At 41.8% G+C, this 16,887-nt stretch overlaps 2 protein-coding genes across 4 annotated transcripts; both read right to left on the bottom strand.

Moving 5' to 3' along the window:
* Positions 1-533: 533 nt before the first annotated feature.
* LOC120017502 (mpv17-like protein) lies at positions 534-5,655 on the bottom strand. Its single transcript, XM_038960295.1, has 4 exons — positions 5,049-5,655; positions 4,742-4,812; positions 2,299-2,328; positions 534-2,069 (listed from the first exon to the last, which is right to left on the bottom strand). Exons 1-4 carry the CDS (start codon positions 5,350-5,352, stop codon positions 1,632-1,634), a joined length of 843 nt encoding a protein of 280 aa, XP_038816223.1. The 5' UTR covers positions 5,353-5,655; the 3' UTR covers positions 534-1,631.
* A 4,245-nt stretch (positions 5,656-9,900) lies between these two features.
* LOC120027814 (GTPase IMAP family member 4-like) lies at positions 9,901-13,280 on the bottom strand. 3 transcript variants are annotated; one of them, XM_038972871.1, is made up of 5 exons: positions 13,024-13,280; positions 12,481-12,566; positions 12,049-12,150; positions 11,109-11,888; positions 9,901-10,854 (listed from the first exon to the last, which is right to left on the bottom strand). In XM_038972871.1, exons 3-5 carry the CDS (start codon positions 12,077-12,079, stop codon positions 10,469-10,471), a joined length of 1,197 nt encoding a protein of 398 aa, XP_038828799.1. In that variant the 5' UTR covers positions 12,080-12,150; positions 12,481-12,566; positions 13,024-13,280; the 3' UTR covers positions 9,901-10,468. The 3 variants fall into 3 exon arrangements, with proteins under 3 accessions (XP_038828799.1, XP_038828806.1, XP_038828792.1); XM_038972878.1 differs by having other exon boundaries at positions 12,049-12,146; XM_038972864.1 differs by lacking the exon at positions 12,481-12,566.
* Between the last annotated feature and the right edge of the window lie 3,607 nt (positions 13,281-16,887).

Here is a 16,887-nt window from a genome sequence, read left to right as displayed (position 1 = left end):
GAGCGCACGCGCATTGCGAACCAGAGAAAGGGAGAAAAACGGCATTGAAACAGTGTCATATTTGTCAAATACAAAGCTGGAAATCGACATTTTCTATACGTTTCTACTAGTTTTCCATACAATTATTTATTAGAAGAATTTCTAGCAATAGCATTTTTTTCAATGAAGATGTCAAGATATCACTAGGCCTAGGTGCTGAATATGTGGAGCAGAAGGCTTACATTTATAGGAAAATGTTTCACTAATACAGTATCACTCTCGAAATAGCAAGTCCTTCAAACGAGTGAATGTCAAAGAATTGAAGATACTCCAGGGCTATGCATTGAAGCTGAGTAGCCAGAGCAGGTGGGACCCTGTTAGGGGTCTGTTCAATATGGCTCTGACGTGATGACTCATTTCACGCTGTTGAACCTATAGGCTGTTGCTATGTTGATGCACATGACTGGGCCAATAATCAGTTTCACTTGGACGTTTTTGATGTGTAAAATAAACGTGTTAAGAGATTAATTAAAAAAGAGAACAGATCAGCATTGATGATGTTTTTATTTTAATTTACAATAATAAATATATTTAATCTGAGGCAAGGTTAGTCTCACAATAGACTTGGATTGATGTGCACCAATAGGCCTACATTCGAAATATTTAGTGAAATATCATATTAATCATATTACAATGTATAACAATTGTGTACTAGTAGAAATACAGATATGTTTTTAGATTGATCCCACAGATAAAAACAATTGAATATAGCCCTATAGTACCGACAGGTACATAATGCCCTGCTAAACCTTATGTACTAGTTGGATCATGTACAGACATGATAGGAAATATAATATATATCATGACAACAGCAGTAGTTTCAGCGTTCTCCACACAATATCTACTGTAATCCCAGTTATTCAGACATACAGTACAATTTGATCCTCCCCAGTTTCCACAATCACTATTAAAAGAAATACCAGGCTCCCCTATCAACGTAGCTTCACTGTCATCATTGGCAGAGCCAAGCCAGACACATATTCTAATTAACCCAGTGTAATCACACTAATTGCATTAAAACAAATGCCTAATCAATACCCTGAACATCTGTTTATCAATCAACTGGTCAGCATAATGAGAGCCTTGACAGAAGGAGGAGGGTGGACAGACGTCTGCTTGATGAGGTGAAGGAGGAGGAGGGTGGACACAGATGTCTGCTTGGGGAAGCAGATTCTGAGGGGAAGCAGATTCTGAGGGGAAGCAGATCTGTGATGTGAATATCATCTGCGTAGGAGCCACTTCAGAGTTATGTTCATTCAGGACATGCAATGGAAAATCTTTTCAAACATTTTTTAACGGATAATAATATCAAGCAAAAATCTATATCGAGCATTGATTATCAACTAGTACAAGCACTTCTATGTTCAAGTATGGTTTGTTTAAGAATGCTGGATTCAATTGTTATCAATAACAATTTTAATAAATACAAAGCCTCTTGGTATAGCATTACGTTACACCCTGCCGTCATCTTGTGCAGTAGCATAGCACATTGGAATTGAACGTTTCGAGATGAGAACATTTTGAGATATAAGATTCATAAATAGACAGTATTCTTATCTGAAGGTTCTATAGAACTAGAATCTACCAGAGATTCATTTTGAGTCAGTGCTTGTCTGTGGTCCCTTCTCCTGGCTAGGTGTTGTGTCAGTTTGTGCGCCCTTGTTCAAACTAGCCTCCACCTCCTTTGTTCGTGCTTGGTCGTCCTGCTTAACAGTGGGTGTTTGTGTCTCCTCTTTGGAGCTTGAGTTCTCCGGTTTGGGTCCTTCTGTGTCTAGTTTGGGCCCTGTCTGGTCCACTTTGGGCCCTGTCTGATCCACTTTTGGCCCTGTCTGGTCCACTTTGGGCCCTAGTTTCTCCGCTTCAGGCTCTGTCGTCGTATCCTGTTTTGGAGTAAACATCCATGCGAGGGCGGCGTCAGCCGTGCCGTCCCCACTCTGACGTGAAAAACACAGGAAGGTGGCCCACACGAAGGCACAGCACCCTGTGAAGGTGGTCCGCATGTACAGAGGCACCATGGAAAAGTTCAGGAACTAGGAGAGAGGGGAAAGAAGAGATGAGGGGAGAGGAGGAAGAGTGGGAGGTAGGTGAGAGAGCAAAGTCTTGTTCATTGTACATTTATAAATGTTCATGGGATACAGTAAATATATCATGAAACCCTAATGATTGACATTGTTCAAGTTAGTAGTACTGGGTGGATAGGATGTGCGTTGTTCAAGGCTTTCATATACAAGATATGATTATACAAAGACGGTCATTTACCTGCATGAATGGCCAGAACATGAGTCCAGTCTGCAAGAGAAAAGCATAGCAACCATTACAAGATCAGACTTTGTCCATGTTTTTAGACTTTGAGCTGTTTTTAGACAGCTCCAGGTTAGGGGAGGGTAGGCGGCTGGGAAGTTCTTGTCCCATTGCGCTCTAGCGACTCCTTGTGATGGGCCGGGCGCATGCACGCTGACTTCGGTCACCAGCAGTACGGTGTTTCCTCCGACACATTGGTGCGGCTGGCTTCCGGGTTAAGCGAGCAGTATGTCAAGAAGCAAGTCGGCTTGGCGGGGTCGTGTTTCAGAGGACGCATGGCTCTCGACCGTCGCCTCTCCCGAGTCCGTACGGGAGTTGCAGCGATGGGACAAGACTGTAACTACCAATTGGATAACACGAAATTGGGGCGAAAAAGGGGTGAAAAGTACCTCCCCTCCCCCCCAAAAAAGAAGGGGAAAAAAGAAGGGGGGCTGACTATATGTGATAAAGTGAAAATCTAACACGCAAATATAGAAAATGCGTTGTAGGCTACAGTCAAAGATGGCGGAAACAATTTTTGGACAGTTTGTGCAGGATTTTTTTGTTGCATGGTTTAGATGTTTCTGCTTATAATTCTTGACATTTTGGTAGGCTATTTGTTAGTCAACTTGTCTATAATTAGATACATTCAGCTTCTATTCTGTCATTATATGTTGCCCTAGAAGACTAAATAAATGCTTCAATCTGGTTGACATCGGTAAAGTTTTCTCTGTCATCATCTTTCACGGAGCAAAGTTGTTTAGGGACCGAGGATAAAAAACAATAAAAAACTAAATGGGAAAGATTTCCTGTGCAAAATGTCCAAATGGCATCAGTTTGACTGGTTGTAAGGAAATAGAAAGCTGTGAAAAGACCCAACATGTTTCTGATAAGATTTCAGATAGGCTTGCATATTTTATGTGGTTGAAATAGTAATATTTTATGACGCTGATAAAGATACCACCTCTACAGATGATATCTAACTGAGCATTCTCATTCTCTCAAGATGCTGAAAGATGCTCCACTCCTGTTCCCAAGGCAACATTTTGCCTACATTTGGTGTATTATTTTACTGCCAGAAAGTACTATTCTGCAGTAGTTAATATTAAGGCTATGTGAGAGGTTATCAGTGGTGTAAAGTACTTAAGTAAAAATACTTGAAAGTAGTACTTATGTAGTTTTTGGGGGCATCTGTACTTTACATTACTATTTATATTTTTGACTACTTTCACTTTTACTTCACTACATTCCTACAGAAAATAATGTACCTTTTCTCCATAAATTTTCCTTACATTTTTTACATTTTAGTCATTTAGCAGACGCTCTTATCCAGAGCGACTTACAGTAGAGTGCATACATTTTATTACATTTTACATACTGAGACAAGGATATCCCTACCGGCCAAACCCTCCCTAACCCGGACGACGCTATGCCAATTGTGCGTCGCCCCACGGACCTCCCGGTTGCGGCCGGCTGCGACAGAGCCTGGGCGCGAACCCAGAGATTCTGGTGGCGCAGCTAGCACTGCGATGCAGTGCCCTAGACCACTGCGCCACCCGGGAGGTGGTCATGCACGCTCATGGTCCTTGACACTCAAAAGTACTCGTTACATTTTGAATGCTTAGCAGGACAGGAAAATTGTCAAATTCACACACTTATCAACAGAACATCCCTGGTCATCCCTACTGCCTCTGATCTGGCGGACTCACTAAATGTAAATTATGTTGGAATGTTGGAGTGTGCCTCTGGCTATCTGTAAATACATAAAAATAAGAAAATGGTTTGCTTATTAAAAGGAATTTGAAATTATTTATACTTTTATTTTGATACTTAAGTATATTGTTGTAATTACATTTACTTTGATACTTAAGTATATTCTAAACCAAATACTTTTAATCAAGTAAATATTTACTCAAGTATGACAACTGGGTACTTTTTCAACCACTGGAGGTTATAGACCTACAGTCTACCAGATTAAAAAAAATATATACTTTATTTAACCAGGCAAGTCAGTTGAGAACAAATTCTTATTTTCAATGATGGCCTAGGAACAGTGCCTTGTTCAGGGGCAGAACGTCAGATGTTTACCTTTTTAGCTCGGGGATTCCAGCTTGCAACCTTTCAGTTACTAGTCCAAGGCTACCTGCCGCCCCGATTTCAGCTTCCATTTAACCCATCTGAACAGTAGGCTACAGTTCCCTTGAACTTCCCTATTTAAAGTCGTCTTGTGACTATCGAATTTGTATAGTGCCTCACAATCATCACGCATAACATAGCCGGCACTGCGGGTTATGAGTCAACCTCCGCATCACTACTGAGTAGTGGCAGGGTTTTTTCCTAACCAACTGACTGACCTGACCAGTAAAACAGGACCCTATAACGGCAGGCATGATTGGAATTTCTCTTCAGACTATAGACTCACCTTATATGTATTCAGGAACTTCTCACTCCAGTCCTGGAAAATGTCCTCTTTGCCCTCCAAGAAACTCACCCCTAGGGAGAACACAGCTCAGTGTGTTAAGTCAAATATCTACTAGCCTACATTTAGAGACAACAATTTACTTGAATGGCTACTTTATTTGGTTGAAACCAACATTAGTAGGTTTTAAATATCCGATATGTCATATATGGAGCTCACATCTGTGCTTTCAGCTCACTTTCACGTGACCTCAGTTAGGCCTACATACATACAGACAGAGTGAACTTTGTTCTCGATCGCTCTGACTAACCTGTGTAGAATACACTAGTGGCCAGAGGAGCGGCTGTGGTCTGGTCCAAGAAAAGTTTACGCACAACCATCCTGACCGAATTCCCGGGAAATCTGCGCTCCAAAAACCGCATCCAGAAGAAGTTAAAGTTGCCATGGAAACTGAAAGCGACCACTGCCACATTGCGCGTGTGCCTCCAGTCCATTTTTTCATTGCGCGAGAACACCTGGTGAACGAAATCCCCACCGGCAAACAGGCAACCGTAGAGGGTTACGTTGGTAAGCCACGGAAACATTTTGACGTGTTTTATGAATGCCTTTCTCATGTTGTCGACATCAGAATACAGAACTTTGAATAGAATATGACAAATAAAACGAGGTCGATATCAAGCAGTTCATGGATCAGGTCTTCGCCGTCTTCTGTCTGAAAAGCCCATTTGGTATCATCTCTCACTCACACATAGGCCTATCGCATTTCGAATGTAACATACATTTAAATTAAATTATATTTTGACAAAATATCAACGAATTTCACAAAATAGGCTAAATGAACGTAAAGCAAGAGCATAATACTTGTGGGAATACAGCAGAGGGGTTTCGTGCGTAAAACCGAAACGTCAAGTGACACCATAGCGCCGTACTGAATTCTGCATAAAATGGGAACGCCCCCCGTGACGTAAAATCAGAGCAGAAGACGCCATATTCAGGAGGAGCATATCGGCCACTGTATTACAGTCCAGTACACAGATCTCAAGCAGACGATAATTTAAAGATGATATCTTTATTATACAATGAACCTTTATAATAGAATAGGATTTTATCTTAAATGTTATAAAAAGCACAAAGCCCATAATGTGCACTGTGCAAAGCCAACTGAGTTTTTCAATGCTATACAACACCAGTCTCCACTGTAAAATGTGCAGAATACAAATATAGACAGCAAGAACTTTCGTCTCCTCCTGTTCCTGAAACAGTCTTTCAAACTCAGCTTTCAGCTCGTACTGCTTCTGCACACCTCTGTCCACCTCTGCTTTCTGCTCGTATTGCTTCTGCATGTCCACCTCTGCTTTCAGCTCATTTAGTTCCTGGTTCTGTTTAGGTCTGCTTTCAGCTCATGTAGTTCCTGGTTCTGTTTAGGTCTGCTTTCAGCTCATGTAGTTCCTGGTTCTGTTTAGGTCTGCTTTCAGCTCATTTAGTTCCTGGTTCTGTTTAGGTCTGCTTTCAGCTCATGTAGTTCCTGGTTCTGTTTAGAACCAGTTCCTCTTTTAGCCTCTTAAACGTGTCTTCTGCATCATCAGTCACTTAAAATCAGGGGGAAAAAACACAGACACAACTACAGAAAGTACTGTATTAATATAAATTAAGTTTATAATGGTACAGCCAGAATAGGACTGGCAGCCCTCTGAGCCTGGTGTTCTGCCCACTGTGCTTCTGCTTCTGCATTGCTGGCTCTTTGGGGTTTTAGACTGGGCATCTGTAAAGCACCGTGTGACTACTGCTGATGTAAAAAGGGCTTTATAAAGAAATACAATATAAATCATTTGATTGATTGATTGCAGTACTCACCCATCATTATTGGGCTGTTTCAACAGAACAACATTTGTATGCAGAGCTCAGGGAGTTGCCCCAAGCCACATTAGTTGGGATTTATTGTAACGTTACCTCTGTATTTAGCTAGTGTCATCAATTCATATGCACAGTTGGGGGGAGCAACCTGTAGCTTCCCCGCCTCTTCAATCCAGGTTTCCACATTGATCCTCTACTATGACCCCCAGACTCAGCCATGTTTTGACCCCCCACTATGACCCCCAGACTCCGCCATGTTTTGACCCCCCACTATGACCCCCAGACTCAGCCATGTTTTGACCCCCCACTATGACCCCCAGACTCAGCCATGTTTTGACCCCCCACTATGACCCCCAGACTCCGCCATGTTTTGACCCCCCACTATGACCCCCAGACTCAGCCATGTTTTGACCCCCCACTATGACCCCCAGACTCCGCCATGTTTTGACCCCCCACTATGACCCCCAGACTCCGCCATGTTTTGACCCCCCACTATGACCCCTAGACTCAGCTATGTTTCGACCCCCCACTATGACCCCTAGACTTAGCTATGTTTCGACCCCCCACTATGACCCCTAGACTCAGCTATGTTTCGACCCCACACTATGAACCCTAGACTCCGCCATGTTTTGACCCCCCACTATGACCCCCAGACTCAGCCATGTTTCAATCTAATTTCACCCCCTTTATATCTTCTTACCAGTGGCTGTTGTTTATGTCCTGCTGTTTATGTCCTGTTGTTTATGTCCTGTTGTTTATGTCCTGTTGTTTATGTCCTGTTGTTTATGTCCTGCTGTTTATGGCCTGTTGTTTATGTCCTGTTGTTTATGACCTGTTGTTTATGTCCTGTTGTTTATGTCCTGTTGTTTATGTCCTGTTGTTTATGTCCTGTTGTTTATGTCCTGCTGTTTATGGCCTGTTGTTTATGTCCTGTTGTTTATGTCCTGTTGTTTATGTCCTGCTGTTTATGACCTGTTGTTTATGTCCTGTTGTTTATGGCCTGTTGTTTATGACCTGCTGTTTATGTCCTGTTGTTTATGGCCTGTTGTTTATGTCCTGTTGTTTATGTCCTGTTGTTTATGACCTGTTGTTTATGACCTGTTGTTTATGTCCTGTTGTTTATGTCCTGTTGTTTATGTCCTGTTGTTTATGACCTGTTGTTTATGACCTGTTGTTTATGGCCTGTTGTTTATGTCCTGCTGTTTATGTCCTGCTGTTTATGGCCTGTTGTTTATGTCCTGTTGTTTATGTCCTGTTGTTTATGTCCTGTTGTTTATGGCCTGTTGTTTATGTCCTGCTGTTTATGTCCTGCTGTTTATGTCCTGTTGTTTATGTCCTGTTGTTTATGTCCTGTTGTTTATGTCCTGTTGTTTATGTCCTGTTGTTTATGTCCTGCTGTTTATGTCCTGTTGTTTATGTCCTGCTGTTTATGTCCTGCTGTTTATGTCCTGTTGTTTATGTCCTGTTGTTTATGTCCTGTTGTTTATGTCCTGTTGTTTATGTCCTGTTGTTTATGGCCTGTTGTTTATGTCCTGCTGTTTATGTCCTGCTGTTTATGTCCTGCTGTTTATGTCCTGTTGTTTATGGCCTGTTGTTTATGTCCTGCTGTTTATGTCCTGCTGTTTATGTCCTGTTGTTTATGTCCTGTTGTTTATGGCCTGTTGTTTATGTCCTGCTGTTTATGTCCTGCTGTTTATGACCTGTTGTTTATGTCCTGTTGTTTATGTCCTGCTGTTTATGGCCTGCTGTCAGCCTCTTCCTTGCGTGCCATGTTTTTTTGTTTTGTCCTCATTACACCAGTGCCCTATAATCCTGTGCTCGACATTTCACCCTTCGATCCGTGCAGGTGCCAAAGATTTATTTTGGATTATCATACAGGTTTGAGCATGAATTGTAATAATAGTATGACCAACAGAAGTTCAAGATCCAGAATGATGTTGCAGTGCAATGTGAGGAGCAAGCTGCACGTGTGTTCTGCTACATTTTTGGTTAGAGTATATTTTCTTTCCAAAAAAATCTGATTATGTATATAATTTTTTGAAACATATTGTCAGATGAGAAAAAAGAAGAAACCCGCACAATGCTCTTGCTTGTATCACTACTCTTTAATAAGCTTTACATAACGGCCTCACGGCCTTCATCAGAGCTTTTGTGAGTTTTTTTAATTAGCACCCTTATGTAGACATAGCTCCACCCACAATGCATCGAATGAGGTTGGACTCGATGGAAAATAAGTAAGTGTTACCAAATATAACAACGTGCATTTCATAAGTATTCGAATAGAGGGTGTACATATAACATATTAAACACGTCTGTAACATATTGTCAGCAAATGTGTTAATTTAAACAATCATAATTTGAAAACATTTCATTTCATTTAGAGAAAACATTCAAAGACACATAGGCTTCTATACTAGGATTTGTGTTTAATTTTTTATATCATGTTAAAGATGAATTAAGTATAGAATAGAATGTTCAGTGCAAAAATCTCTTGGTTAGCTGGGTACCAGGGTGAGGTGCACTGTAATAAGGTGGGTTTAGTGAGCGCTTCAGTGCAGACTTTTGAGTGAACAAATACAGTATGAGAAAACTGTGGGTCAACAGAGGGAATTCTGTGGTGATACAGTTTTGAAATAAAGTACAATATGAAAACAGAACCGTTTTGAATTCATCCTTACAATGTATCACCTTTTTTTATTGCAAAAGAGTATATGGCATCTCACATTTGTTTATTTAATTCACTGAAATATATGCATTCGTGCTCAAGCCTACTGTGCTGTATGTTAAATGTGTCTCTGTGAAATCCTTGAACAGTGATCATTTAAAAAGCTGAGAAGAATATGATTCATGTCTTCCCAAAGTTCTCAAGTCTGCTACCATCCTTCTCTTCCGCGGCTGTCAGAGTAAATCCAGAGCAAACTGCCCTTTCGTTTGAGTAAATTCCCTTGCTGTTTGTACAGAAAGATTCTACTACTGATATACATCTACAGCTACTGGATAACATGACTACACCAGATAATAGTATAGTAGGACTCAGATCAACACAATCCATCAGGTCGCAAAGGGTGCAGACATTTACCCCCACACAATAATAAAAACCTCTCAACAACAACCATCAGTTACACAGAGAGAGAGAGAGGGCGAGAGGGTGAGAGAGAGAGGGCGAGAGAGAGAGAGAGGGTGACAGAGAGAGGGTGAGAGAGAGAGGGTGAGAGAGAGAGACACAGAGAGAGGGTGAGAGAGGGTGAGAGAGAGAGGGTGAGAGAGAGGGTGAGAGAGAGAGAGGGTGAGAGAGAGAGAGGGAGAGAGAGAGAGAGAGAGAGAGAGAGAGAGGGCGAGAGAGGGCGAGAGAGGGCGAGAGAGAGAGAGAGGGCGAGAGAGAGAGAGTGTCTAACAAACCAAAATTGTTCCTCTGAAAATTCCCAGAACATTTGTTAGGTTGCGGCAAATGTTATCATAACACAAAAACTGTCCAGTTGCGCTGACAATTATACAATGTTTGTATAAAACATTCGCCTGATGTTGCAAGAACGTTCCCAGAACATTGCGCATACATTTTGTTGCAGCAGTATGTTCTAAAAACATTGCTGGTACATTGTGTTATTACATTACCAGGAAACATAACGAAACTGTTTGGGGAATGGTGGTTGTTACAGATGTGGTGCGTTTTTGTGAATGTTAGGAGAACGTCCTAATGTTGTATAAAAACCCTTTCTTATGTTCTGGGTATGTTCCCGGTTTGCTGGGCAGTCTGTCCTGTCTCTTCACTGGGGTCAGCCAGTCAAGTCAGGTGAACCATGAGAGTGGCAGTCCATACAGCACAGTCCATACACGACACACTGTAGCAATAGAATAGTGCTGACATCCAAAAGAGTGTCACTGATCCTTATCAAATCTTTTAGATTTTGGAGAATCTAAGAAGAAGTCTGCTCTCTCTTCTCTCCTCTGGCTTTCATTTTCCTCAGCTTTGACTTTGATGGAAATATCCCTTGCTGCTGTGGCGGCTCCACGGACAGCGTAACTCACAAGAACAGCCAAAATAATGCCTATAGGAATCCCAATACACGCGCCAAGTGTTCCATGTTGTGCACCTGCAACTGCTCCCATGAGTGCCCCCACTACAGCAGTCATAATCACTATTAGTGGTTTGACGTAGTGGCCCACCACAGACAAGGCCTCTTCCCTGTATCCTTGCTTGACGGCCTGTAGGTCCACCTTCTGATGGTCAGCCATTACCGACCTGTCCTGCTTCTCTGTGCTTACTTCAAAGAACAAACACACACACACAGAGACAGTTCATGAATCAGATCACCGTTACAGATGTAGGATCTTAATTTGAGCCAGTTTGCTACAGCAGGAAAATAAACCTGCAGCAATAGGAAATGTGAATTATTATGTGGATTATTTTTATAGGACAGTTCTGTAGTGGTTGATACATTTTTCATTAGGGCAAATCTAGTCTGAAATGTCAAAGTGGAAATTACTTTAGAAGCAATTTTAAACTTATCATACTTACTACTGGGGGGAAGTAGTTGACTGCTACTTGTCCTCTTCATCAACCTTTCTTTAGGCTTCTCTTCTTCTCTATACTTCTTCAGCTCGTCTTCCTTTTCCTTCAACTCTGTTTTGTATTTCTGTTTCAGTCTGTCCTCTCGGTCTTCATACATCCTTCTCAGCTCGGTCACTTCCCTTGGCATTGTAGTCTCCATCAGTTCATAGTATACTTGGGGGATTAAGAATTCTTCACAGTTTTCTTCTACCATGGCGTCTATCTTTACCAGGAGCTCAGAAATCTGGGTAGGAGAATTCCCACAATCAAGGAGATGGTGCCTGTCTCCACATTTCGCTAGAATACTTTTTGCTCTGTCGATCATCTGATTCTGTTCAATGGATGTGCATTTCTCCTCAGCCTCACTGACAAACAAGACCATGGTAAACCTCCATGCCCTACCTGACAATAGCTCCATGTGATACCGAATCGCCTTTCTTTCTGCGGAGGAGAGAGGGTCGCCCATGGGAACCACCAGAAGAAGAGCATGTGGTCCTGGAGGACATAGGGTCACACTATTCTTAATTTCTTGTTTGATGTGTGTGGACGTGTACTTCACAGTGTTCCAGCCCGGGGTGTCCACCACGGTGACAGTCCTTCCAGCCACCTCACCCTGCTTCTTCACACACATGCCTCCTTCACTCCGGAAGTTATCTCTGCCCAGGATGGTTTTGGCTACTGTACTCTTCCCAGCTCCTACTCTTCCAAGCAGCAGGAGTCTAAGATCACACTGGGGAGGAGGACCCCCTGCATCAGAGGGTAATCATCAGATACAAGCTCAGCACACAGTCTAACTAACACAATGTGTTTCAAACACACGCTGTGTAAAGGAAGGAATTATCAAAAAGTAATAACATGTCCAAATGTAGGCTAAACATTCAGGAAAGCTGAACTGGAATTTACTTACCATGAACATTTGGGGAGCGTTCACTCGCCATTGCACAGGTGAGTAACTTTGTTTTAATGTCGTCTCTCAGAGGTTTCCTCTCACATGCTGTTCTTTAGCTGTCTTGCATTGAAACATATTAACGCAGGTTAAATGATGGTGCAGGTTAAATTAGGTCACCATGGTTTGTACACTTAAAGTGTCCCATACCATTCACAATAATACACCATTTATAGAATATTACTATACCTCTGTCGTCGTCATTATCCTCATCCATGTTATAGACTAGCTTAGAATGAGTTACAGTATTCATAAACACACTATGTACGTCGTAACAAGGAAGTGAAGGAACCAGTAACACAGGAATCCCAGGTTATAGAGATTACATTTGATAGTGATTACACATGCATTTTAAATCAACTGTGCCTTGTAAAATAATTATGTATAACTCACATTTATATTATTTTGATAATTCTCCGTTTCCAATAGCTAACAGTACGACATGGGCAGAAGCAGACAGACGTGCACGTTAACACTTCCTGAAAAGTTAAGAGGTGGTTTATGAGCATACAGTGTATGCTCTCTCAAATTACACGATGGACTTTAGTCAAGTAGCATAGAGTAGGCCTGTACATAAAAGTCACATGCAACACTATAATTGTGTAAAATAAAATGTAAGGACAAATAAAGCATTGTAAAGCTAAATTAAAGTGATGTTATCCATCTATGCCCCAAAAGGGGACAAACTGCAGGTATACTGTAATCAAAACCACTCATACACACACACTTCAGTAGAGAAGTGGTCAAGCACAGACAAACACTTGACATAGTGATTGTTCCATGATAGGAAAGCCATACAACTGTTTTGTTTAAGCAGAAGAACAAATAAAGTTAAACAATAAGTACATCAATAATCAAAGATACTCACTGAACAATATTGATAACCATTACATCAACATACAGTATCTGCTCGTAAAAATCATGTAATTCACTTACCTTGTAACACTAGTGGTTCAGTTCTTCAGCTGGCATTAACATATAGGCCAACGTGAATTATAAAAAAAATAATCTGAAAACAATTGTTAAAACAGTAAATAATAAGATTTATTTTGAAAAACAGTTGATAAAAAATGGAAATATTGTGAATAATTGTGACTTTTTGATACAAATGAATCATGTTGACATCATATTAGAATGAACAAACAGATGTAGAGGAAACAGAAAAGAGAAATCCTTGCACGGCAACACTGCTATCTCTTCCTAGTTTAGATGCAGTTACTGATTGACTTATTTCCTGAGTGAGTACTCTGCTCACGTGATGTGGCTTTCCTCTGCAACATACAGAGCAAACCGGATAACACACACTTCCTCTACTGTTGAGATATGGTTCCAGGTCAATAGAGAACACCTAAGAGGTGTGCTTTGACCTTGAGTTTCATGTATATGAAAAAGCAGAGCCAAATATAGACATATATTTAAGGTAGAATGTAAGGTAGAATGCCTCAACTAATGGCCCATTGAGTTTGTATGTAGGCCTTTTCTTGACCTAGAGAGGCTGATACATTTGACTGATTTGAGAATTATGACAAGCATTATCTAGAAAGTAATCTTTTTAAATCAGATTTTATATTCTATCAAATGTTTGAACATATTGTCAGCTAATGTGTTAATATTAACAATCATAACATGACAACATAATTTAGACAGAACAGTAAAACAAAGACACATGAAGCATGTACTTCAGACTATGACAGACACAATTCCGCACCTGAGACAATACTTTTCACAATTCTCCATCCGTTTCTCCATTGCTGTTTTTTTTTTTTACAGCCAGTCTGCAGAACTTTTTCCTTCTCCCTCTTCTCCACCTCCATCATTGTCCTCCATCGAGAGGGATTCTGGTTCCTGTGAACAAACAGAGCTCGGAAAAGTAGAAATGTTCACTAACAAATGTGTGCACCACATTTTTGAGAAATAAGCTTTTTGTGCGTATTAAAAATGTCAGGGATATTTATTTCAGCTCATGAAATATGGGACCAACACTTTACATGTTGCGTTTATATTTTTGTTCAGTGTAGTTGAAATGGTCATTTTGTTCAGACTATCACAGCTTTATCTATATACAGTATCTACTCCTCAACAGCTCAATGACGTGGATGTGTCTCCATTCTGCCGTTTATACACAAGACATACAACTTGTATCAATCACTTATGTTTCGATGTCTATCCCTGTGGGCCTATCTATCCATATGTCTATATATTTGTGTGGATCATACTGTACTGGAGTCTGAAACTTCAGGTTTCACTCACTTTTTCAGGAAGGCTTTCTCATGTGATTGACAGTGATGTAGTTTGGCAGTATGCCTGGCTCCTGAAGAGTCAGGAACTCTCTGATGAGCTTTCTCTGTAAGACAGGCCATCATTAGCTCTGGAACCAGTGAGCAGAGAGCTAACAGGCAATTAATTTGAACACATGGATGTAGCTGGCTACTGTAGAGCACAGCATTAATTCAATACTAAATCAAGGTAACACTACCCAAGAAGACCCTTGGATGGATGTAGAATCATCCATATTTGCTCCAAGGTGTAACCAGGAGACCAGTAAAAACAGTTACACAAGCTTTCTCTACGGAAAACTAAACTAAAATGGCAATAACTGGGCTGAAAACTGCTGTCACAAATAAGACCTATACATCGAGAAATACAAGCAACACAAGCGGTGTAAATAGCAGTCAATGTAAAATGTACACTGCTCAAAAAAATAAAGGGAACACTAAAATAACACATCCTAGATCTGAATGAATGAAATATTCTTATTAAATACTTTTTTCTTTACATTTAGTGGACGGAACGCTTCTTTCAGCAGCAGCAATAGTTAGTCAGACACCTCGGTAGCTTGCTGGACACAATAGCCGAACCAATAAAGCTCTTTAGATGCTTTCGTTTTTTTTTATTAGCCACTGTGTTTTAAAACCACTTCTGTCGTCTTGGTTTGTTATCCGATTTAATTTCATATTTACGGTGTTGTTGTTATTAGTCAGCTGGCGGGCTGGTTAAGTTAGCATTAGCCTAGCTAGCTAACATCCCCGACCATGCGGTCACTAAGCTACTCTTCTCCTGCTAAAGATAATATCTGCTGGATGGAGAAAGAAGCTCTGATCTTTCTGGTGAAAGAGGAGAAGGAAGCGGAGGATGTCACAGTAAAACAAGAAGTAGAGGATGAGGCTGTTACAGTGAAAGAAGAAGAGAAAGACGTTATAGAGGCTGATCCAAGGCTGATAGAGGCTGATCCACTACAGGCTGATCCAACTTTGATGTTATGTCCTTAAAACAAGTCAAAATGAGGCTCAGTAGTGTGTGTGGCCTCCACGTGCCTGTATGACCATGCTCCTGATGAGGTGGCGGATGATCTCCTGAGGGATCTCCTCCCAGACCTGGACTAAAGCATCCGCCAACTCCTGGACAGTCTGTGGTGCAACGTGGCGTTGGTGGATGGAGCGAGACATGATGTCCCAGATGTGCTCAATTGGATTCAGGTCTGGGGAACGGGCGGGCCAGTCCATAGCATCAATGCCTTCCTCTTGCAGGAACTGCTGACACACTCCAGCCACATGAGGTCTAGCATTGTCTTGCATTAGGAGGAACCAGGGCCAACCGCACCAGCATATGGTCTCACAAGGGGTCTGAGGATCTCATCTCGGTACCTAATGGCAGTCAGGCTACTTCTGGCGAGCACATGGAGGGCTGTGCGGCCCCCCAAAGAAATGCCACCCCACACCATGACTGACCCACCGCCAAACCGGTCATGCTGGAGGATGTTGCAGGCAGCAGAACGTTCTCCACGGCGTCTCCAGACTCTGTCACGTCTGTCACATGTGCTCATGTGCTCAGTGTGAACCTGCTTTCATCTGTGAAGAGCACAGGGCGCCAGTGGCGAATTTGCCAATCTTGGTGTTCTCTGGCAAATGCCAAACGTCCTGCACGGTGTTGGGCTGTAAGCACAACCCCCACCTGTGGCTGTCGGGCCCTCATACCACCCTCATGGAGTCTGTTTCTGACCGTTTGAAAGAACACATGCACATTTGTGGCCTGCTGGAGATCATTTTGCAGGGCTCTGGCAGTGCTCCACCTGCTCCTCCTTGCACAAAGGCGGAGGTAGCGGTCCTGCTGCTGGGTTGTTGTCCTCCTACGGCCTCCTCCACGTCTCCTGATGTACTGGCCTGTCTCCTGGTAGCGCCTCCATGCTCTGGACACTACGCTGACAGACACAGCAAACCTTCTTGCCACAGCTCGCATTGATGTGCCATCCTGGATGAGCTGCACTACCTGAGCCACCTGTGTGGGTTGTAGACTCTGTCTCATGCTACCACTAGAGTGAAAGCACCGCCAGCATTCAAAAGTGACCAAAACTTCAGCCAGGAAGCATAGGAACTGAGAAGTGGTCTGTGGTCACCACCTGCAGAACCACTCCTTTATTGGGGGTGTCTTGCTAATTGCCTATAATTTCCACCTTTTGTCTATTCCATTTGCACAACAGCATGTGAAATTTATTGTCAATCAGTGTTGCTTCCTAAGTGGACAGTTTGATTTCACAGAAGTGTGATTGACTTGGAGTTACATTGTGTTGTTTAAGTGTTCCCTTTATTTTTTTGAGCAGTGTATTTGAAACTCAAAATTAGTCCACTAATTTACGCAATAATCGACATTGACCCGTTTGTATTATGACATTACCACTAGATGGCGCGCATTGACAATAAATAAAATAAATTCCATGCTGAAGGACAGCGTTGTATTCTTCATCTCTTTCCGTTACAGTAGGCTATCCTGTGTGACAGAAATTGAAAAACGCTGCAAAATGTG

Source organism: Salvelinus namaycush, chromosome 2 (genome assembly GCF_016432855.1).
Source record: "Salvelinus namaycush isolate Seneca chromosome 2, SaNama_1.0, whole genome shotgun sequence".
NCBI classification, from domain to species: Eukaryota; Metazoa; Chordata; class Actinopteri; order Salmoniformes; family Salmonidae; genus Salvelinus; species Salvelinus namaycush.
This window is presented reverse-complemented; position numbering and strand designations above follow the sequence as displayed.

Bases quoted from the DNA above. Each gene is read 5' to 3' on its own strand.
- LOC120017502 (XM_038960295.1), bottom strand. From the start codon at position 5,352: ATGAGAAAGGCATTCATAAAACACGTCAAAATGTTTCCGTGGCTTACC. The intron at 4,813-5,048 runs GTTAGTCAGAGC...TGTTCTCCCTAG, and splicing joins CACTAGTGTATTCTACACAG to GGGTGAGTTTCTTGGAGGGC. The intron at 2,070-2,298 runs GTAAATGACCGT...CCTCTCTCCTAG, and splicing joins TGTTCTGGCCATTCATGCAG to TTCCTGAACTTTTCCATGGT.
- LOC120027814 (XM_038972871.1), bottom strand. From the start codon at position 12,079: ATGGCGAGTGAACGCTCCCCAAATGTTCATG. The intron at 11,889-12,048 runs GTAAGTAAATTC...CCTCTGATGCAG, and splicing joins ACGCTCCCCAAATGTTCATG to GGGGTCCTCCTCCCCAGTGT. The intron at 10,855-11,108 runs GTAAGTATGATA...TGTTCTTTGAAG, and splicing joins TCAACTACTTCCCCCCAGTA to TAAGCACAGAGAAGCAGGAC.